This window comes from Bradysia coprophila, unplaced genomic scaffold, assembly GCF_014529535.1.
Source record: "Bradysia coprophila strain Holo2 unplaced genomic scaffold, BU_Bcop_v1 contig_87, whole genome shotgun sequence".
NCBI lineage: Eukaryota > Metazoa > Arthropoda > Insecta > Diptera > Sciaridae > Bradysia > Bradysia coprophila.
In genome coordinates, this window is record NW_023504014.1 from 2011436 (window position 1) to 2035193 (window position 23758).

At 33.9% G+C, this 23758-nt stretch overlaps 1 protein-coding gene across 1 annotated transcript in view; it reads left to right on the plus strand.

Annotated features, from left to right (window-relative positions):
- Positions 1–23758, plus strand: part of LOC119084671 (A-kinase anchor protein 200-like) — a 76078-nt gene that overhangs the window by 48437 nt on the left and 3883 nt on the right. Inside the window, exons 4-7 of the mRNA XM_037194748.1 lie at positions 15743–17218; positions 18857–18937; positions 19784–19864; positions 23430–23727. Of these exons, the coding sequence (XP_037050643.1) occupies positions 15743–17218; positions 18857–18937; positions 19784–19864; positions 23430–23727 (1936 nt within the window). The remainder of the gene's footprint in view (positions 1–15742; positions 17219–18856; positions 18938–19783; positions 19865–23429; positions 23728–23758) is intronic.

Genomic DNA, 23758 nt, shown 5'->3' on the forward strand with positions numbered 1-23758 from the left:
CACACGCGAAAGCACCCACGTTGGTTTTTTTTTTTTTTATTCTGTTCATACATCCAACGTGTTTTCTTCCCGACGTTGCCGAAATCAAAACGAGACATTTATCGACCGGGTTTTGATAGCCAGCCACTGCACTTATGTTCCATGATATTTCAAATCGGTTCTCGCACAATATCAAAACGCACCGTTGTCTGTATGCCATACGGATACGTACATCTCTTTTGCACATTATTCGATAAAATGTAAATTGTTCAATGGTAGGTTTATATGTTGTACTGCACAATGTATCTACGGTTATTGCTTTTCGATATTCGGGGGAAAAAAGGGAAAATATTGGACTTGTGTACCACCCCAACATCATTTATATTTTCGACTTTCTTTTTATGGTTGGTACCCTACACAATTAGATCTCTGTGTATGATGCAATAATGTTGTGTAGTTTCGTAATTGAACGATTGGTCAACGATTATCTTTACGGGGATATTATTATCGATGGGTTATGAGGATGACTTGGAAATATTTAACTTTTCATTGACCAGATGTTGATTGAGTACTTTTTTTAATTTTATGTAAACCCATGCAGTGACACGTTGTACATAGACAGGAAAGGAAGTATATAGCAGCTAATTAAATCCACTGTCCTCTATGTGTAGGTCACCAATTTAATCTTGTGCATCCATGATTGGCTAAATTAAATAAACAAAGTACAATGGACCATCATATATCATCGTAAATATATATTTTATCGAATGTTATATGCATCAACATTATAATGGCAACCCTGCTTATTGGCATGCAAATACAGATGCACAGCACCGTATATATACGTGTTATCCCTATTCAAAATTTATCATCGAGTATCCCCTAATACAAATATACAATTTCGAAACGGTCTGTGCACTCACCCACACATGTTTTACCTTTTGTTTCGTTTGAACGTGCGAGAACGGTTGAAAATTTTACAAATCTAGGAGCTCTTTAAGTATATGTTTGTGTGCGGCTAATGCATACAGTTTCGGGGTGACCAGTTAGGGGTTGATTTATATTTTACCGTGGCGTGCTTGCGAGTAAACTCAATTTACAATTTAATTTCATTGAGCTGAAAAGGTTCGTAGATGGCAGCGGTCGGTTGTTAACAATACCTATCGACTGGAAACGACATTGTTGTTTAATCGAATAATGTTGGTTTTATTCAAAAATTGGTTTTTATTTACTGACTTTACTCTTTGGCTACTGGTTATGTCGTATCTTTTACGATATTGACAAAATACTCATCAAAAATGCCAATAACGGAATGCTAAACAATAACAAATCGATTCTTATCGTAAAATTTTATGGGCGTTTGAGTATTTCGTTGTCTTTTTTCCGAACCAACGAATGGAAATAGACATGCCAGACGTATATCTGGTTTGGGAAGATAAGATTTCAATCTTGGTATTAAGTGATTTCTTTTCAATGAAACATTATTTAAGTACATTTCTTTCGAATTCATTTGTTTATTTTCCCCCTTTTTCGTATGAATATCTTTTCCAGAAAGTTAATGTTACACGACTCAGAATTCATCAGAACTTTTTTTTCTCGTAATCATTCGTCGGCGATAAAACAATTTTTCACCGAAAAAGATGGTAACGGAAATTACGTGTTTTATCACTTTGCAATACTTTCGTATCTATGTTGTTATCCTGTTAGATTGGCTTTCGCTTATTTTAAACGACGGTCATTAGGCGTACTTTTACAACTTACACGTATACCACATAACGAAGATTAAGTTTGCCATAAAATTCCATTAGAACATACGAAAAGCTCAATTTAACATTTAGAGGAAATTAGGGTGACCAATCCGGAACTTCCGTTTGGTATTCGTTCGGGTGAAGATGATTTATAATAGACTGACCACTTGTAGATCATTTACGATATGTACTTCTTGCATCGCCGAGGATTAGACAAAAAGGAAATCAAAATGTTTCAAATGTGGTTCCTGTGGCCAGGTTTTTGACACCCTTGGTATCAAGTTTTAAGCTAATTTTCCTTCGAAAACAAGCATTAGCACATCTGATTGTATGAGTGGATCAGCTGAAAAACAGCTGAAACACTCATTTGTCACTCATTTGAAAGTCGCCAACTGTATGTCTTCAATTCGCTCCAATTTCGAAACTAACGTTACTCACCTTGACATCATGACGAGTACATTTGTTTCAATTTTAAGTTATAAAATAAGAAAAGTCTGAGTCCATCAAAAGCTTCTTTCCTAACTAGTTAGTAAATGGGGTTGTTTTGCGCACTAGATGTGAGAATGCCGACAGTGAATAAATAAGAAATTATCGAAGTTCGTAGTGTACAAATGAAACATTATCAAAGTTCGACGTGCGCAAATGATACATTATCGAAATTTTCAGTTCATAAATTGACGTTCTAAGTCACTTTTTCCGACTGTGAAAAAGTGCTTACCGGACGCTAGAATGTAATAGTATTTTATTGCCTGCCCCAAGCGAAAATTGACTATTACAAGGCTGTTTACCCCCTGCGAAAGTGATCCATTACACTAGGGATATTTGAGGTTTATTTCAAGTTGACAGTTCTTTCAAGTAAAATTTGCCTTCCTTTCATTTTATCTTTTTTGTTGAATGAATCGATCGATCGAAAAAGAATGTAAGAAATGTCGCTAAAATAACATTTTTTTCATAAAAATATTGATCGATGAACACAGTTATTTCAGAAAAACTTGTTAAGCAAATAATCTGGTTACATCATATTTTTAGAAGAATTCGCAACACAGAATTGTCGGCCATATTTATTGTAACAATAATTTTGATGTTCCGAAGTAACACTTTATGGCCACACATTTCGTTGTATTTTCCACTTGTACAACTAATTGCTTTTGCTTATAGTATAAACACTACACTTTGTTGCACATTTTTTTGAAAACATTAAAAAGGACTAACAAAATAATTGCACAAACAATGCGTCTTCATCGATACTAACTGCGAAAAACTATTCACTAACACGAATGCTGTTTTCGGGATCAATTTTTTAGGAGACGTGTAGCGTGTGAGCCGATTTCGTCAGTACACTAGATTTGTTTTTTTCGGAAGAACAGATTTATTTTTGTTTTGTTGGTGTTGGTTTATTGAGATACTGAATTTATGTAGAATTTCTGCAGAACAGCCGTGTAATAGTCAATTTTCGCATGAGCAGGCAATAAACCAGAATACGTTGGATGCTGCGACGTAATTCATTGCTCTCGGACACAATTTTGTAGAACTCGCAAACTCACTCATGTTTTTGAGCAACAAGCTTCGGTAACTGTTTTCTCGACAAGTGTAGTTGCATACCTCGCCTTCGGCTCGGATATGCAAACTCTACACTTGCCTCGAAAACAGTTACCGAAGCTTGTTGTTCAAAAACTTACTCGTGAGTTTGCTCGTATCACAAAATTGTGTCCTTGTGTAATGAATTACTTTCGCAGCATCCAACGTAATCTACTATTACGTTGATAGGCAAATTTTTCTTACTCACGAGGGGGACGTTTGTATCCAGAGCCGAAGACGAGTGAGTAAGCTGTTTTCCCGCAGGTACATGACATTGTATGCTTACGTTTTTAAGATTTTGCTAAATCTGTCTTGTTTTTTGGAGTAATTTTTCATTTACTTTTTCGTAACAATAACCAAGAATAATTAGGAAATATACGAAAAGCAAGTAGTAGGGTGGTCGGCCGAATATTTTTGTCGGATTTATGACCCCCAATTTTTTTTACATTTCTAATAATTAGAATTTTTACATTCCAACTCTAGTTTAATGACTTTATTAACTCGAACATAAATCATTTCTAGCAAACGAATTGAAAAATGATCCATTCTGGCATTCTAACACACAAAATTGGAAGGCCATATAAACTAACATGTCTCGGTATTGTGATTATTGAGACGTGAATTATGTAGTAACATCGAAAATAAACCATTTAAACAGCACAATTCCTACAAAATATTTTAGGGGAATGCTTTATGTACTTAACTCGGCACTACACACTCCACTCCGTGGCTTGTTTATTTTTATTTTTATGTTCTGTTAGTAGTGCAATAAAAGTAGGGTCGTAATGTTAATGTTTATATAAACGTCTAATAAATTAAATTCATCGTCAGGATTAGTAAGAAAAATGCTTTTCTTAATTCTCTGTCATTATTTTCTAACACTTTCTGGTTTTCCTTTCAAATACATAATTTCCTCATATTTTTCGGTATTAAATGCAAATGAACTTTCATTATGTGTGGTGGTGGTGACGTGTTTTATATATGGTATTTTGGTATGTTACGGTAGACGCCTGAAACTCCCTTAAATATTATTTGGAAATTATGTTTTGCCATGTCGCCCGTCAGTATTTATTTTGGTGATTCATAAAATAAATGGCAGAGATTTTAAATCGAGAAATATTTCTCTTTCTTTTCGGTAAATTAACATGTCAATATTGATACGCATCGTCGTCGATGTCATTTTTGTTGAATAAAACGAAATTTTCTTAAAAATATTGCTTTCAAATCCACAATCACACTTTCTCGGAACATTACATGCCGACAATTCCACACAACTGAATGGTTGAACGTCTGGTAGATTCTCTGTTCAAAATACCCTTGCTGACAACATCAGTGACAATATATGGTCGAACGTTTGTATGTGGTTCATTTCATTCATCACATGAAATAAATTGTAGATTTGAGTGAAATTGAAAGGCTGTTAACTGTGATACCTCTGATCGGATGTCTATGCATCATCTGGTTGCCACTAAAGTTCACTAATTTTTATCTAACATTAGTGTTACGAGACTCAGCCCCAGAGCATTCAACCATTTTTCAAAATGTTCTCCTACAAAGCGATAATCTAATTTTACAACTTTGAGCAACTTTTGATGTTTTGTGTGTAGCCAGCATCACGGAATTTTTTCTTTGTTATTTGGTAAAATAAATATCCGGTTCGAAAAACATTTAGCATACATTTCGGCTCAAAGAAATTTTTAGTCTGTTGTTCGGTATGAGTCAAGTCTTCGGAGATTTTGTATCCGAAGAATCATCGGTTTTGATTTTGGTCTTGGGTTTTGCTGATGGCAATTCGAACTTAAATTTAAAATGTAAATATTGTCTTTAGAGTATTTTCTACGATGGTTTCGCGGTTCGGGTTGAATAGAGATTTTTGTTTATTTATTTATGTAATCGTGTGTGTGATGGGTAGCCCATTGGTTAGATAAACAATGAATGTATTTGTTGGTGAATGGCAAATTATGAATGTCTAATCTTGCTGCATAGAATCTTTTCTTTAAAATATTTGCTGTGTGGACAAAAAATCCTTGTAGAAGAAGGTCTGATTTGGTACATTCTTTCATAAGTGAAATGAATCAGGCATTACTCATTCAGGAACGCTATATGTTCTGGGTATGAAATTCCCCTCAAGCCTCTTATCGATCTCATGAATCATACCCGATTACTTTTAGTTATTTACACGACGGTTATTCCCTTGACTGAAAGTCAGGGTCTTATGAAAGAAAATACCCTTAAATGTCCGTAACGCTAAGTTCACTTTGATATTTTGAAAATGTTCTACATTGGCAAAAAACGTTAAATACAGAAAACGTCCGTACACTTGTGGACTCGATAACTCGAGTAATTCTTTACCGATTTGCAAAATTTTGGTTTTAATCGACGGAGAATGAAAATCATGAGGTTAAGTTCGTAGATGGGCAATATTGGAGTAATGAGATGGGAGTAATTCTCAAGAGAATTTTATTCCTTGTTACCGCGATAACTTCACTAATTCTTATCAGATTTTCAAATTGTTTGTGTTATTCGACGAAGATTGAAATTCTTGAGGTTGAGTTTGCAGATGGATAATGTTAGAACAACGAGATTGGAGGAATTCTACACAGACGCTTTTTCTTGTGGACTCGATAACTCGAGTAATTCTTTACTGATTTTCAAAATTTTGGTTTTAATCGACGGAGAATGAAAATCATGAGGTTAAGTTCGTAGATGGGAAATATTGAAGTAATCAGATGGGAGTAATTCTCAAGAGAATTTTTTACTTGTTACCGCGATAACTTCCATAATTCTTATCCGATTTTCAAAGATTTTGTCTTAATCGACGTAGATTGAAACTCTTGAGGCTGAGTTTGCAGATGGATAATGTTCGAACAACGAGATGGGAGAAATTCTACACAGACGCTTTCTCTTGTTACCGCGCGATTACTTGAGTAATTTTTACCCGATTTTCAAATTTTTTGTTTTAATTGACAGAGAATGATATTGGAGTAGTGAGTTTGGAGTAATTGTAAACATAACTTGTTATACGACGACATTTTTGCAACGGATTTCCAGAAAAATTTCTTATTTGACGAGTTGTGAAATTCTGGATTTCTGGTCTAACAATTAAGAAGTACTTCCCAAAAGAGTTTTTGCTTGCTTGCTTGAGAAACCGATAGCTCGAGTAATTCTCAGAGTCTTCAAAAATCAATTTCGACCAGTAGCGTAATTCATGTGGTTAAACTCGAACATTGGAATTTAATTGGACTAGTAATCTGGGATATACGACAGTTTTTGCGTGAAATCCGTATTCTTAAAAAGATTTTTTTAGAGGTAGGCATGAAATACGCCACCTTTTCAGCGCTTTTAGTAGACTATATAGGAGACTCATATCAGGAGTTAAACGTACTTCGCTAGACCTTCCACTCATTGCGCTTTTTAGGAGACAATATTCAATCGTTGTAAGTATTGTTTGTTTGTATTCTTCTCAGTATATGTATAACATACTCAAAAATGCCTCTCCTGATCACATCGTGTTACAATTTCCTATTTTCCATGCTTAGGCTTATGAATATTTGAACGAGTGTGAACTTTGCGGCCAGAGCGAAGCGAGGGCCGTAATTCACACGAGTTTAATTTATTCAAGAGGTAGGCAAGAAATATGCCATTTCAAAAGCGTTGTGATGATGTAGCAAAGAGACTAAGAGGCTTTTTCATCTGACTATAATTTTGTGTTTTTCAAAACAACAGCTTTTTTAAAAATGGTAAGACAACTGGGACTGGAATTATTGAAAGTATTGATAGTCAGTCAAGGGAAATGACCCACCCAAGTGGTGGGGCCTAGTTTTACTGATTATAATTTCTATAAGTTCGTCTGAAACACAAGTAGTTTGCTTGTGTTTGCATTCGAAATTTTACGCGACATTTTTTTTTTGTTCATTACGCCTTTTCAACTCAATAGGGAAATCATTACTCATTCATGTACACCGAAATATATTTTTTTCCATTTTAACTGACGCCAGATAAATTCTTCAAGTTCATGGTTCATCGTTCATGACTATTTTTCACCACGATGTGGCATGTGCAACGAGTGTATATGAGTCTCCTTATACATTTTCGCAATGTTCCTTTCAATATGAACACTTTCTAATGTGTACCAGAAGGTAGTAAGGCTGTATGGATGTACATACGTGTATGTAATGTACGATAAAATCTATTTCTAGAGTTTGTTTGTCGCGCATGAAATCCTATGACATTGCAAAAATTATTTCCGAAGAATCTGTGATGGATTCAGTTTTTTTTTTGCGGGTTAGAAAATCACTGCATCTGCTTGTGACATGGTGACATTTTCGGTGCAATGGCTCCAAGAATAGGAAATGGTGCACTTGCTCGAAATAAATTATTTATTTTCTGCTCCTATGGTAGCAATCACTTAAGTACTGACTTATTTATTGATCCTATCAGTGCCGTCTTTACCTTTGTGGCGACAAGAAAAGTTTTAAATGGGCGCTAAATATACTCCGAACGTATGTGTTCCATGTACCTCAAAGAACTTTTCGTGTAGTCTCTAGCGCCAATTTTTTTTTTTTTGGAGCGCTGGGCAACTTACCTTTTTGCCTATATGGAAGAGGAGGCACTGGATATTAGTAAGAAGCATTTAACGCACGATGGAAAAAAGTAGAAATATTTTATTGTACTGTTGGGGGGTTGCGTGAGTTCATCGTTCTTCCAAAAAGAAGATAAATTGTTACTCTCGCGTGGTGAAGGAACCAATTTTCGTCTAATGTCCTTTCCCCTCGCAACAAAGAAACTCACATAAAAAAAACTCATTCAAAGTGTAACTATCAAAATGTTATCATTGCGGTTATATTATAGCGCATTTTGCTGCTACCATACGCAGAAAAAATGGGATATCAGTTTTCGCAAGAAAAATATATTTTTTTTTGTTCCATTTTCCATTTAGATTATTTACATACAAAAGTCGTTATTATACGCAACAATTTTGCCTCTGCCGAATGGCTTTAGGGGGGAAGATAAACAAAAACTGTTCCTTCGTTATTTAAATGGATCTATTAACTCATCTTGAAATTATTTTCGAAATTTACATGTTTTGTGAATTTAACTGACAAGAAGTGCGTAACACCGAAAATTATTTGTTTTATTCATTATTTACTTGTATCAAGCTGAAAGACTGTCTGTAACTTTAGCTTGTTGATCTTGTAGTGAAATGATTCTTCTATAATCCCAGATGTTATTATGTCATGTTTGTATCTAGTATCTGCACAGTACACATTTGGAAATACATACAGACGCAGCAATTTTGTTATCATTTTTCAGTAAACACAGGCCAGTCTCATCGAATAAACGTGCCAAAAACAATTAAATTACGCAAATTCCATTATTCAATTTACGAATCTCAAGTAGAGAGCATGGGTTCGAGTAGTACACGGAGCTCGCGTGAATTCAACACAATAAAATGCCGTTCAGATATTATACTTTGTTGATCGGAAAAATTGTTCTATCGGAAATTATTGGGACTGGTGCCAACGTACATTAATTTTATTAATAAGGCATAATATTGGCGATTCTTTTCTTGATGAAGTTCCAAAATGAAAAATAGTTTATAAAATTAGAAGTAGGAAAAATACGAAAAAAAAGAAGAGAAAATGACGACCAACTAATCTACTAATTGCGTTGTCAAATTCATTTGGATTGCGAGAGACAAATATTTGTGTGTTTCAAAGCAAAATATTTGCTTTCAAATGCGCATTGTACTTAGTATGGAGCTTATATGATCGGACGGAGGATCGGTAATGTTTTGTTTCGGAAAAGAGAATGGTATACCGTTGAGAGATGCGTCGATGACAAATCGCATTAGAAAGACGTAAATGAAATGGAATTGTTTCTGTTAACGTTTTGAACTTTTAACAATTGCTTTTCGTTCCAAATTTAGACATGAGTCAAATAGTCACGTATGATTTACGAGATCGCCACACAAATATGTATTCGACAAAATGGTTGCACAATTCGATTTTTTTCAAAATTTTAGGAAACATTGACTGTTTCTAATTTTGTCAACAATGTGGATAATAAAGTAGACTCGATAATGTTGGTCTGCGATTAACCATCGATTCTGTAGATTGTAAACTGTAGAAGTGTGTCCACGAATATGAAAATAATTCAAATGCAGAAACGTGTCATATAAGCGAATTATAAGAAAAATGAATTTTCATTCATTTAGCTCCGTTTCAAATAGGTTGGTAATGTCAAAAGAAGTTTATTGTTTGAAGTTTTGGAAGAAAAAAACATTAGGATACCTATTCGAAACGGATGAACTAAATGAATGAAATTTTATGCTTATTATAATTTGCTAATGTCTTCCGTTTCTGCATTATATTCTGCAACTACGTTCGACTATGTCTTAACCTGTCACAGACGGCAAGCTTATTAACAGTTTTACTATCTGATCTATTACTTCATTTGATCGAAGACTTTCAAAGATTGATTTCAGAAATCTTTTACTTCATTTGTTTTGAACACGGTTTTTTCTAAGACCTCATTAGTTGGAGCTTGTCGTTTATTATTGCTGTCGTTGTCGATAACAGATGACATCCGTCTGTAACAGATTAATTGGTGTGATCGATCGGCAAATAATTGTAAATTTTTAAAAAGACAAACATTTGAGGATTTGTCAGAGATTTTTTCTATGATTTTGTGGATTTCCTTGAGGATTTTCTACAAAATTGAGGATTTTCTTTTGTAAAATTATGGAGCATTATCTAAGGATTCTCTTTTGGCTGACAAAGGATTTCGTATGAATATTTGTCCCTTGATTGTAGAATGTCTCTTCGAAAGTATGCTAGATGCTTGCAAGATGAGTATTTCTCGTCCTCGCCAGTATTCGACATAAAGTAAATAAAGGAACACAAATCTCTCAAAATGACATCCGATCAAAATGCTGCAGCCTTCATGATTAATTAATTGTCTCCATAAAAATTTTCATTAAAATTTCCTTTTTGTCTAATCGACCAATCTACATATTCTATACTATAGAATAGGGTGGAGCGGGAAAAAAATTTCGATTTTTTATCCAATTTCGACATCGTGATCCAGAATCAGTAACTCCCACTGATCATTTTTCCGAAAAAATATTTTTTTAATTTTATGATTTAGGGGTGCCGCCGATGGTATTTTTGAGTAGAGTGTAAGGGATTTTTCAAACATTTATAGCGTAGAAACCTTTTCCGATGGGTTCAATGATCTTGGTCATAAAATGTCTAGAAAAGTCCAAAATTTATTTAAGTATAACATTAAATTCGAAAAAAATCAATTTTGTGGACTTACGGCACTTCAAAGTTAAAGCTCTGTTCCCAACGAAAAATTCATCTACTTTGAAGTGAAATTTCGGTATGAAGTTGCATTATTTAATGCATGTAATTTAATGAGGAATTCAAAACAAAAGAAATATTTGAAAAAAATTGCAAAATGTAGATGTTCTTGAACGTTTTGCATGAACGTCACCCTTTGTCAATAACATCTACAATTTGTAATTTTTTTCAAATATTTCTTTTGTTTTGAATTCCTCATTAAATTACAAGTTAAATAACGCTTAATTTGATTTATGTCATAATGCAACTTCATGCCGAAATTTCACTTCAAAGTAGATGAATTTTTCGGTGGAAACAGAGCTTTAACTTTGAAGTGCCGTAAATCCACAAAATTGATTTTTTTCGAATTTAATGTTATACTTAAATAAATTTTGGACTTTTCTAGACATTTTATGACCAAGATCATTGAACCCATCGGAAAAGGTTTCTACGCTATAAATGTTTGAAAAATCCCTTACACTCTACTCAAAAATACCATCGGCGGCACCCCTAAATCATAAAATTAAAAAAATCTTTTTTCGGAAAAATGATCAGTGGGAGTTACTGATTCTGGATCACGATGTCGAAATTGGATAAAAAATCGAAATTTTTTCCCGCTCCACCCTACTATAGAATCTATAGTAACAAGATTAAAGGAAAAGAAAAATTTTCCGAGATTATTTTATGCGAACTTCACCGTCTATTTCGAACGATTCTAAAACGTTGGGACAAAAGAAAAACAATCCAACAAATTTCAGTTTGAAAAATACTTTTTCGAATAAGATACCGAAAGAAAATGTTAAAATAACATTTTCAGATTAAGTTAGAAAGTTTTTGGTAATCATTCGCATTAAAGTCTTTCTCAGCTATATGGAAGAAAAAGTATATTCCACCGAGAAATGATAAATTATAAATTTTGGCAAACATTTTAATATTCGTAACGGTCTTTTATTGTTATTTCGTCGATTAGCATTCTGTGAAAGAAATTGAAATTAATTTTGAAAAGTAATTGCACGTTTTCCTCATCAGCAGAAATTTATTATGATTTTTCTTTTCTTTTCTTTTTTGTAACAATTTAGCGCTGAAAAATCATTTCTCAAATTTTCTTATTTTTAAATAACAAATAAATCTTAAATTGCCGGCATACGAATGGGGTGTATTATTAATAAATCAACCTTGAGCGTTTTCCTTTCTTTTCTGCAAAATGTAGTTCTCGTTTTTCTGTATTTACAAAAGTTTGGAATACATAAAAAAAAATCTAAACATCATCGTCATAAACTAATATTATCTAAACCAAATTCGATTTGTTACGTCTTCCTATTAAAATAGATTGTTTTCGTTTGCTTGTGTGAACAAGAATCTGCAAATTTAATAAAGTTTTAGCAAAATGAAGACGAAAAAATATTCCTATACAGTGTTTGCCCGCACCAAACTCAAACGACCAAATTTTAATAGACTATCTGGCAAACCAAGAACATTTGTGATTTGACGCAAATTAAACATTCGGCATCAGTCTTTTAATTTAGATTTTTCATGCGGATGGAGTGGTCGTCTAATTATTTATTTTATTGAATCGCATGTTTTGCTATTTGGTGTAAAATGTACACAAAGCAATTTTTTTTGGTGTTGAAAAAATGCAAGTATCAATAGACCGAACACAAAAAAAAATCTAAACAATAAATTTCTATTTTAACGTTTAATGGATTTTTTTAATTATTTGTTTGGGAGTCTAATATTTGAATTGAAAGGTATACAAAAATCGCCTAAAAGGACTGTGTATTTTAACATCACATTGTCAGAAGGTGTTTATTAACCGCAGAAATTGCGATTTTTTTATTGTTGGAAGACGTGGCTTGGTCATCTACTATTCAATAAGAAAGTCTTCCAACAAACTACTAAAAATCATTTCGATTACTTCAGGTTGAATTCTCCTGAACCCATTGATCCACTTTGGACCACCCTTTGCATAGAGAAAAAAAATAGTCGCACTGTTTATGATAAAACGTAGCTTATGTTTACAGGCTTCGCACAACCTTGACATAAATAAAACTGCGAAGAATTTTTTTTTTTGATTTTTTTATTTGAAACATATTTTTGATAGCAACGTTTAGTTGGTGCGACACACACACACATGTATATGTGGCTGTTTACAAGGCAATTAGATTTCACATCTATTGTTTGTGTAAGTCGTATTTACCTTGATAAATATCTTTTTCTTAAATTCGTACCAGTTCGCGCTAATTGTTATCATTTGTTCGGTTAATTGTTGACTTGGTGATATTGAAATTTGAAGGAATTAATTATAAATGGAATCGCTTAAAAGCGGATACTGGTTTATCTTCAATTTTCCCATGGTTTTCCGTTGACGTTTTATGAATTACAGCAACAAAAAATTGAGAAAATTTGAAAGGCACTTCATTTTGAAAGGCTAATCCGTATAAACTTCCATCAGTCGGCCGAGTAGATAGAAAATTATTTTATTAAAAGACACCAATTTCATTCTCCGTCAGATACATAGCGACAGACAGACTTAATAAGTTAATTGCAGATTACCATCAGTTTAAATCAACTCAATTATTCAATTATTTTTCAACTTAAAGGGAACTTTTTTATAAACTCCAGACAGACTGTATGTCGTCGCCGGGGTATAATTATTAAAGCATTGTTTGCTCGATTTTTTTAGTATCGTATCAACTTCGGTCTATCGTCATTAACCCTATCCCCACGGACATATATTTTTCATTACCGTTCAAATTATGCAGTAAAGGGAAATTTCAACCTGATACAAAGAAAACTGTCAATACATGTTTGGTTCTGCTGAGTGAACCAGTTGAAGCAAATTTAATTTAGGCTGAAATTCGATTGCCTTTTCCTGTAGATTAAACTTTAAAAAAAAAGTCGCCGATCGATTCATAAATTTAAAAAAAATTATTGTTTCGATGATCTACTGTTCTTCATTTTAAAATTTGTTTCGATGGTCTACGACATTCTTTCGCAATGGAAATAATTTTTTGAATTTTATCATTCAATGCCGTTATTGCAAGGTGTTGTAAATTGTAAATAGAATGTACATTAAGAACGATCGGTCCGTCCAAGTTGTCAATTTACCAAGAAAAAAATCTAATTAACTCATTCACACCACCACCTTATAACATGCGAAGCATAAAAAAAGAGTTTCCAAAAATAATCACTTCCAGGGACACATTTTCTTGTTTACATTCATATTCAGTGGACCTTGGCGTAAACAATGTCTACGAATTCTCGCCACCTTTCCTTTCCGCCACACAACCGGCACCATCACTCAAAAATTCATTCAAAACAACATTTTGGCAATATAAAAAAAAAATTAGTTTCGGAAAATGAAAATGCTTTGGCCAACACATTTATCACGTTGGGAGATGTGTGAAATGTAAACGATGATAGAATTTTAGATAAAAAAAAAATTATGAGTGATGAGGAAATGAAGTTGACGATGCGAAAATAAGAAAATATTTGTAACTAAAAATTGCTAAGCTAAATGAAATTGAAGCAAACAATAATAAATATACAAAATTAACATTTTAATTTAATCATTTATCGTCGAAAATTGATCAAATTTATTTTGTTTGTTTATTTATTTATTTCGATTCAATTTTTTCTTTTGTATCGACTCTCGAATATCATCCAATTTGATTTAGTCAGCGAATTTGTCGGGCTATTTTTAGGGATAAGCCAATTTCAATTTATATTTATAATAACGCGCAAATAACGCGAAAAATCATTTTGTTTGCAAGAGCAATAACTACACAAGAAAAAACTAAGAATTTATTGATATTTGACAAAGCAAAATGTGTTCTCGTCATTTTCTGTTAGCATTGAATAATGTTGTTATTTCGATGATTTACTGGGCGATCTTCGGTACTAGCACAGATATATGCTGTGGTTGAAGATAAAAAAAAAGCTTTAATGACGACACAACAATATACGAACACAAACACTGGATTCGGTGTATCGTTTTTAGCTGAAGAAGACGCACTAGGACAGTTTTTTTTTAAATATCTTCTCTACATGAATGTATAGCCTATGTATGTAGTGTCTACTGTTAGTAAAATAGTTGTGGGCGAACGATATAAAATCAATGGTGGCGAAGTGCATTCTCTCAGTAATAATTCGGATTTTCGGGAGTACACAAATTGTGGTCGTTTCGAAATATTTTTAATTAAAAAAAAAATTATTGGAAATTTATGTGATCAAATTACAATATTCTCAAAGAAAAATTGGTTCAAATCAAAATATCAGTTATTAACTTCTCAGTCGTATTATTCAGAGTGAATTTTATTTTGTGAAATATTTTATATCCAATATCGAAATGGATAACATAAAGGTAGAGATTTACTATTTTCGTTTTGGTGTGCATCCGCCTTGATTGGTTTGAGAAATTGGAATAAAACTGGATGTATTGATAAAATAGCTTTTCTTGATAAGAAATTGGTTTTTGTGGTAAAAGAAAAAGAATTTCGTTGGAAAAATGGATAAATACATTTTGTGATTGAAGTGAATCGAAATTATTGGCAAAAATGTTTGATTAGTCTGCAGAAAAGTTACATAGATAAATCTGAGTAATTCAACAACAGAAAACAAGTTTGAATGAAATAAATTTTCTAGAATTCTCAATCAATTGAATTCAATAATTTAGATACCTAAATTTCGGAGAAAGTGTAAACGAAATTATCACTATTGATGAATGAAAACGTTTTTTGAAGCAGAAACCAAAGATTTCATTCGTAATTATGAAGCTCGTGCTTAATTTTTCTAGTTTCTGAATTCATTATTATTAAACTTTCGGATTAATTTAAATCAGCTAAATATTTCACTGAAACACAAAGCATAAATTATTGTGATCATAAACTCGAATTTGTGGTATCGATTAATTACGGTCGTACGTACCCTAAAAAATGGGACCTGAAACATAGAAACAAATTTCAGAAGCGAACAAACCGAAACCCAAACAAAAAATTAATTCGCAATCGAGCATTGACCTCATCCCAATCGATTTCTAATTTAATATTGTTTTAATCGCATTGTCTAATTTCAAATTTTTTCCTTTTTTTTCAGCCAACTGACGAAACAACCACTCCAGCCGCTGAAGTCGCAGCAAATCCAACAGAAAGCACTCCAGTTGAAGAGAAACAAGTTGAAGAACAATCAGCTCCAGTTGCCGCTCCTGAACAAATTCCAGAAACAAATGGATCGTCTGAACCACCTGCGGCCCCTCAAGCAGCGGCACCAGCAGCACCAATTGTTGAAGCAGTTGCACCCGCACCGGTCGAAGAATCTAAGCCAGAACCAGTTGTTGAAACACCGGCAGAGCCTGTTGAAATCAAAGCTGAGGAACCTGTCGCTGTAGAACCAAAAGCTGAAGAAAAAATTGCCGAAGAGCCCAAAGAAGTACCGGTTGAAGAACCTAAAGTTGAGGTAAAGGCTGATGAAAAACAAGAGCACACATCAAATAATGAATCCGATCCGAGCAATATTGCACCAACACCGAGCTCAGAAAAAGTATCTGAATCTGAATCCACACCTCCACCTCCACTTCCATCGAATCCTCCACCTTCTCAGGTGTCGGTTTTTGCTGAATCTACAATGTCGACAAATGACGCTGCACAACCTTTGCCTATCCCATCCACTCAGTCCGAATCCAATACGGTTTTAGTTGATAACAAAGTAGAAGTAGTTAGCGATGAAGTCGCTCCACAATCGGTAGAACCCAGTGTGGCTGCTGAAGTAACTCAAGCTGAAGCACCGAAACAGGAAGGAACAATTACTTCGGAAGCTGTTGCCGCTCCAGCAGAAATTACACCCGTTCCCGTTGAAGAAAAGCCCGTCGAAGAAAAACCAACTGAGGAAAAACCTGCTGAGGAAAAACCCGCTGAGGAAAAGTCCGTAGAAGAAAAGCCCGTTGAGGAAAAGCCCGCTGCAGAGCCCGTTGCACCAGTCGTCGCTGAAGTTGTCGTTGCCGAAGAAAAGAAGGACGAACAGAATACAGCTGAATCAGAAGCAGCTAAGGAAGTTATTGAAGAAGTTATCGCTAAGGCTGTAGAAACAATTTCAACCGAACAATTACCACCAGCACCGGAAGTCCAGCCAGAAACCAAGCAGGAAGTAGAACAAACTCCAACAGACGACACTACATTACCACCACCAGTCGAAGCTGACGAGCTTTCGGCCGATGTATCGTCTCCACTTCCTCAAAATAGTTTAGAATCACTTCCGTCTCCACAGTCCTCTAGTGAAGTATCTAGTGATGTAAGTCAATTACCTCCACCACCAGACTCCCCGACTGATGCTCTTGTTGAACCCATCGCCGAAACAAAGCCTGAAGAGCCTGTTGCTACAAATGCAACAATTGAATCCACACAGGCTGTAGCCGAAACAAAGCCCGAAGAAGCGTTACCGCCACCACCGGCAGTCGATGAAATAAAGCCAGCTGAAGAAACGGCAAATGGAGAAGCTAACAAAGAAATCATTCCAGAAGCTCCACAAAACGGCAATACTGCAGAAAATACGAACGGCAATGGTGTTTCCGAAAAGGTGATTACTTCAGAGCCTCGACTGGATTATTGAGCGTTTTTTGTTTATAATTTTGTTGTTTGTTTTACGTTTCTTTTGGTTAATCAATTTAGTTTTTCATTTAGTGTCGGACATTCGTTCAGAAGTCAGGTTGGGAAATTTGGTCCGCGGGAACTTCCTATGACATTTTGAACGAATGTTTATAGTTCCGAGCACGGTTATGATTGGTTGAAATATGGTTGTTGCTGAATGTAGCCGTTGAAAACGCAGTAAAATTCCAAGCTAAAATTGATTAATATTGAAAGGTTCATGCAGCACAATTCATATTCACAATCAAATGAGGTTGCTTTTAATTTTATTTGTTGGTCCGTTCAAGAGCATTAACCAAAAAATAAATAAATAACCAAAACCTATTGGATATCCAACGAAACTGCTGAAAAATGGATTCAAAGAATGCAATTCAATTACGCCACCTCTGTTTTACTAATTAGATTTAGATTATAAGAGTTTCAGTTCGCGTAGTTTTAGTTCTTATCGCAAAACTGTAAAATATTTCCCAGAATTTCGTTTTTTGCACCTCATCGTTTTCACTTTTAGTGCAACCAGAACACTTTAGTTAATTTTTTTTAAAATTATTATTTGTAGTCCTACGCTGCATTTATTATCAGTTATCGATTTTGATCCTCATATCAAGACACCTGGAACATTTCCTCAAATGAACTCAACCGAATCGATGAGAATAGTTGAGATTAAGTGTATTTTTAGTGACGGCATGGCCCAGCGGTTAGCCTATATTCAGGCGAGATATCAATTAAGCGCCTAACTTTCCTCAGAGAGTATTTGCATACTTCGAGGCGTGGTTCAGATTGGCCGTAAAAGGCTGTATGTGCGACTTCAAAAGTTCAAGCTGTCACCAGTCCACCACATGAAATTCATTTTGAGACAAAACTGGAAATTTTTAATTGATTGATTTAACTGAGCTAGTCTCATTGTTGGTCGTAACTTTGGATAAGGGGATACATATTAAAATCCATTTTTAATCAGGGGATTTTTTAAAGTTATTCTCGTAGTTCGGCCCTTTCCATGCAAATAACGATTCCTTCTTCTTTACCCATCCTGACCATTTTCACACAATTCTTTCAAGCACAATTTCAGTTTTCATTTTAGGCAATTCAAAGTTTCTTTCGTTTTACATTTTCTTTCGTTGAATAAATAGGTTTGTTCGTTCGAATATATTCTAATTTAGTGTTGTTTTAACTTGCATCTTATCATTTTTGTTGTTGTTTTAATATAATAGAAGACACTAATCGGTAATAAGAAGAAGAAAGAAAAATTTAATTTAATTAATCAATCGAACTGTTTGGCATTGTTATTGTGACCATTGAACTACAGTAGAAGTTGATGAAGAAAAAAGAATTGGGTAGAAAAAAATCACGTTTCTAGTATTTCAATGCATTTGTGACTAACTTTATTATATATTTTAACCCTTAGGTTAATCGTTTTAATCATAATTATCATAATTCATAAAATGTTTACATCCAAAATTGCTTCTATGTTTTTTGCCAATTTTTGCTAAAAGAAAATAATTGAAGAACGAACAGAGAAATCAATTGGTCATTGCTCGTGTTTAACCACCTTTTCTTTCTCTCTTTTCCGCAGACAAATGGCCATAAGAGTCCTGTCGAAGAAGTCGCTCCGACTGAAGGGTTCAACGGAAACGGAACCCACAAAGAAGCTGAGGTAAGTTTTTCGAACGAAAACAAATTACTTTCGGTCAACTTAGCAATACTAAAAATCAGGGATCCCACAGTTTTATTTCGGTTAATCGAATAACGTAATTCAAACGAAGCGGTTGGTCCATTATCATTATTCAAACATCACTTGAAATTTGGTTATTCTCGTTCTGCGACTCCAGTGGTCGCTTGAATAACGTTAGAAGTAACCGGATTCAATTTGGAACTGTTCGGCTATAACATCTATAGATGCCTGTTAAATATCTACGAGCGACAAACAAAAAATGCATGGCGTTGCATCAGCTCTTTCTTTCACCTATTTCAAACGAAAGCCGAATTTTTCTAGATACTTCGTGAATTTGAGAATCTCTTAGAGATTCCAAGACTCGCCGTTAAAGTAAAACCGGCTGAACGGTAAACAGAACGGATTATCACAGAAAAACCATGAAACACCACAATACCTTTGACTAAATTGTTCACCTTTCTTCAATTTAATCACGAAACGATCGTATCAGATACCCAAAGATTATACCCCAAGTTAGGCCGGTCTTGTTCCGAGCATTAGGTAAAATCATAAACTTCAATTGTCCTCAATTCGTTGAAGACTAAAAAGAGTGTTCCACAAAAGTCCCACTTTTGTTTCCAGAACGCTGGTAAACTCCTGAAAACGGAATCATGAGATGTAATCGGTGTAAATTAAACCTGTTTTGAAATTGTGCACCTTGATATTCACGTTCCAGTGGAGGCATTATTGATCGTCTTTGGTTTATTTGCGGAAGGACAAATAGATGATCACAGCTAGTTGACGAACAGTTGTGCTATTGGAACTTGAAAATATTTTTATTTTTTGCAGGAGATTATTCCCGAAGTAACAGCAGAAAAACTAAAAGCCGCTGGTGTGCCACCACCACCTGTTGATGGCATTACGGCCGAATAAATCTACTAAATTACGGATCTATTTGAATGGGTAGATAAAAATTTCGTCAAGTTTTTCTATGATAATTTTTTGAGTTAGAAATTTAACAAATCAACTGTTAAAATGAAAATGAAAAAAACAAAACAAAAACGGCTTTTTTAACAAGCTTTTTCGTATAAGATTACATGAAAAGAACACTCACTCTTTTATTCTATAATAACTAAATGTTGTTCAATGTTTTTTTCTTCCTAAAAAAATGAACGGAAATGAATAAATAAATAAAATAAAAAAAAAATCTTTGAAAACGTTGTCTATTAAGAACTTGCACCCCCGAATGTTTTTGGTATAACAAAATAGAAGAAACTTATTACAACGGTACGGATATATATATGATATTATTATACATGAAATTCATTAAAATATCACAAAATATTAAACGTAAATGAACATTTTTTTAATTTTTACAAAAATAAAAACAAAAAAAAAACTTTTTTGATATCAATATTTCTAGATATTATACACAGAAAATTAACTGGCAAAGTGGAATTTTTTTTAAGAAACAAAAATATTAAAATCGAAAATTATGAGAATAAAAACGAACAAACTTTTTAGAGCATTTAGAATGTGTATAATCAAAAAATATATTTAAACTGAATTAATTGAAAACTCCACGTATCAAAAGAAAACTAAAAAAATGTGCTGCCATCTATACGCTCATAAACAAATCATTAAACTAATATTTCTTATTATTTGTTTTTATTTTTCGTTCTTAGCAATACCCTCTTAGTTATTCGAAAACAGTTATTCGTGTAGTGTAAACTTCCGCTGAATTATAACAATTATAACAATTTTTTTACATTTTTTTATAAAAAATAAATCCATGAAAACTCATCAAACTCATACAAAAAATGCGTTTTTTTGGAGAAATTTTTAACAAAAAACAAAAAAAAAATTTGGAGACCAAGTTAAATGGTGAAACATTTTGTTTTTTGATATTCGTGGTCCATTATACGTCGCGTATATATATAAAAAAATATAAATAAAGAAAAAAAAACGAGAAAAATTATGGAAATATAGAAAAAAAGCATATTAATAAATATTTAGTGTTTAATCCCCCCTCCACCAGAATCCTCCTCCCAAATTCCCCTTAAACACCTCACATTTTATACCTTTAAGGTTGTCGCGTATCAATATTAATGATGATGATGATGTCATTGCTTTTTAACCGATTTTTGTGGACTATTTCTTATCACTCATTGAATTTTATAAAGTTGATTTTTCGTTTCGTAACGACACCATTTTATCCATCGGGGCTGATTTGATACAAATCGTATAAGAACATTTGCTCAACAAAAATTAAAAACGAAGTAAAAAAAAAAGAAACAAAAAGACGTAAAACAACGAATTTAGTGACATGGGAAACGTATAGTTCGGAATTTTCCACAAAAATTAATTAATTGAAAGGAAGAAAGGAAGTATAATTAATGAGAAGAAAATTAAACATAAAATTTAACTAGCAATCTAATGGTAAATTCAAGAAATGAAAAAAAAAATGAAAACAAAAATTTATTCTTAATTTCTTAATTTTATTAAAATTACTTTTTGTATAAATTATGGATTTTCGTATTACGTATATTGCTTCTCAGTTTTGATTTTTTTCAAACGTTCACTTTTAGTATACCAATCTCAAAAGCAAACATTTACCGAGAATTTAAAATTTATCGTTTTGGCAGCGTAATTTCACTCCGCTATGAAAACCCAGAATTAACACCAAATTTTTAGTTTCCAAATCAATTAAAATCAGCTAAAACAACAGGTAAAAAAGAAAGAAAATCATCACAATTCAATCTGTCCACAAACGTTTTTATTTGTTTTTAATTTGCTATTTTCTCAATTATTTTAAATTAAAAAAAAAAAGTAAAATTATTTTTGTAGTTCATCGTATTTTGTAATTTGTAATTGTAATTATTATTATATTGATAATTATTTGTATTTTTTTAAATAATAAAAATTGGATTCATCACATAAAAATAGCGTTCTTATGCGTTCGTGTACCGTTTTTCATTAATTCCGTCCGGTCAAAGTAATCACGAAATGAGTCCACTAAAACTATCTCTCCGTGGAACAGTTTATGAGTGTTGCCTGAAGTTCGTAATGTCTTCCTACTACAAGAAAAGGTAACGGTGACAAAACATTTAAAAATGTTACCTGTAGCAGGTAACTTTGACTCCAGATAGAGCACTGCGCCGTTCAGCCGATGGACAGTTGGCGGCTAAAACACCCTTCGGCGGCCGGCTAGTATGATATTTATGGCGGCTAGCCGGCTCAGCCGGCTGAATAACATAATTAAAATACAGTAGAAGAAAAGTTGATACCGTTAGGTTTACTGATTTGGGACTAGTTTTGGATTTCAAATGATTCCACACAAAATTTGTTTAACCAATAAAGGACTAATATTTCACATTCTGAATTTTTGGTAGGCACGCGATCGCCAGCTGAAATGAAATTAATCTAGGTCCTCTTTTGTTAAACCCATTTTGTGTGGAATCATTTGGAATCCACAATGAGTCCCAAATCAAAATACCTGACGATATTCACTTTTGTTCTCCTGTATTGCTACAATCGAATCAAATCTCATAGAAGTACGCAAGTCAGAAGTCAGTTACAGAGATATTTGTTTCATATGGATTAGACGAAACCGCTTCCATTCAAAAAAGGAAACATTCAACAAAGGCTTTAGCTGTTTAAGCTGATCTCACTCGTACTACAACTAAAACACGCGCACGATTTACCATTTCACATGTAGTACATTCATGACTTTATTGTACTGCCCTCTACCAGTCGACAGGTGCGTACACAATTTTGTATGCCGACGAAAAAAATTGCTGCAAAATTCTCCCAAACTGTGTTAAAACCAAAACTTTCGCAAGCCATCTTCCGCCGCCGATTTTTAACACGCTGAGGCGGCTAAGAAGGGTATCGGCGGCGGTTCCGGCTGATGTGCTTTTTCGGCGGCTGTTTTTATCCACTGCTGGATGTAGGCCTCCCAAATTTCTTTCCATTTCAAACGATTCCTCTGGTGGCCTGTCTCTAGGTCGTTTTGTGGATGGTATCCACTTCAGAGACGCTTCTTTCCATGACATCAACGACGTTTGTTTGCTGCCTAATCCATTGATTTGTCATTCTATCTCTGAGCGTTATTCCATGCATACTCCGTGCCATGGCTCTTTGTGCCACTCTTAATTTATGGCAGCATATTGCTCCTCAATGAATTCGAAAAAAACAGTCTCGGAAATTGAGCTTTCTTCCCCAGCTATAAGTGATCAAGCAGATCAAAGTGAGGATGTAAATGACAGTGAGTTGTTCGATTTATTCAATCATTACGTAAAATGAATCCGCTTTAAAATTTACAGTCAATCACAGCTCAGCTCTCTCAAGCTCAGTTAACGTGAATCGTGTAAATATCCATGATATGACAAGGCAATTGAACAAATGGATGCTTACCAAGCCCACCTTATCTCAAGTGATTGCGTCAAACAATATTTTATGGCGGAAGTTCTCATTTAGATTTGATTTTATTCAGATTCTGGAAAAGAATTTGGTATTCAAGGTGGCTGCCAATTCAATTATGGTAATACCAGACGGATCTTTGTCATGTGTTGTACTATGTGCAGTAAATGGATGTGGTGCTACTTATACGGTCACACGAAAATCTTATCCCACGTATTACAAGTGCAAAAAGAATCCGACCAAAACCCAAAAATCTGCTGCTCCGAAATGGTATTTATCAGGCATGCAAAGTCATTTACTCTCTGAACATGCCAACCAACCTCGAGATGCATCCACTGTCATCATAACTGTTGACGCCCGAGCTGATGATGGTTTGCCTAATATTTACATAATATTTGACTG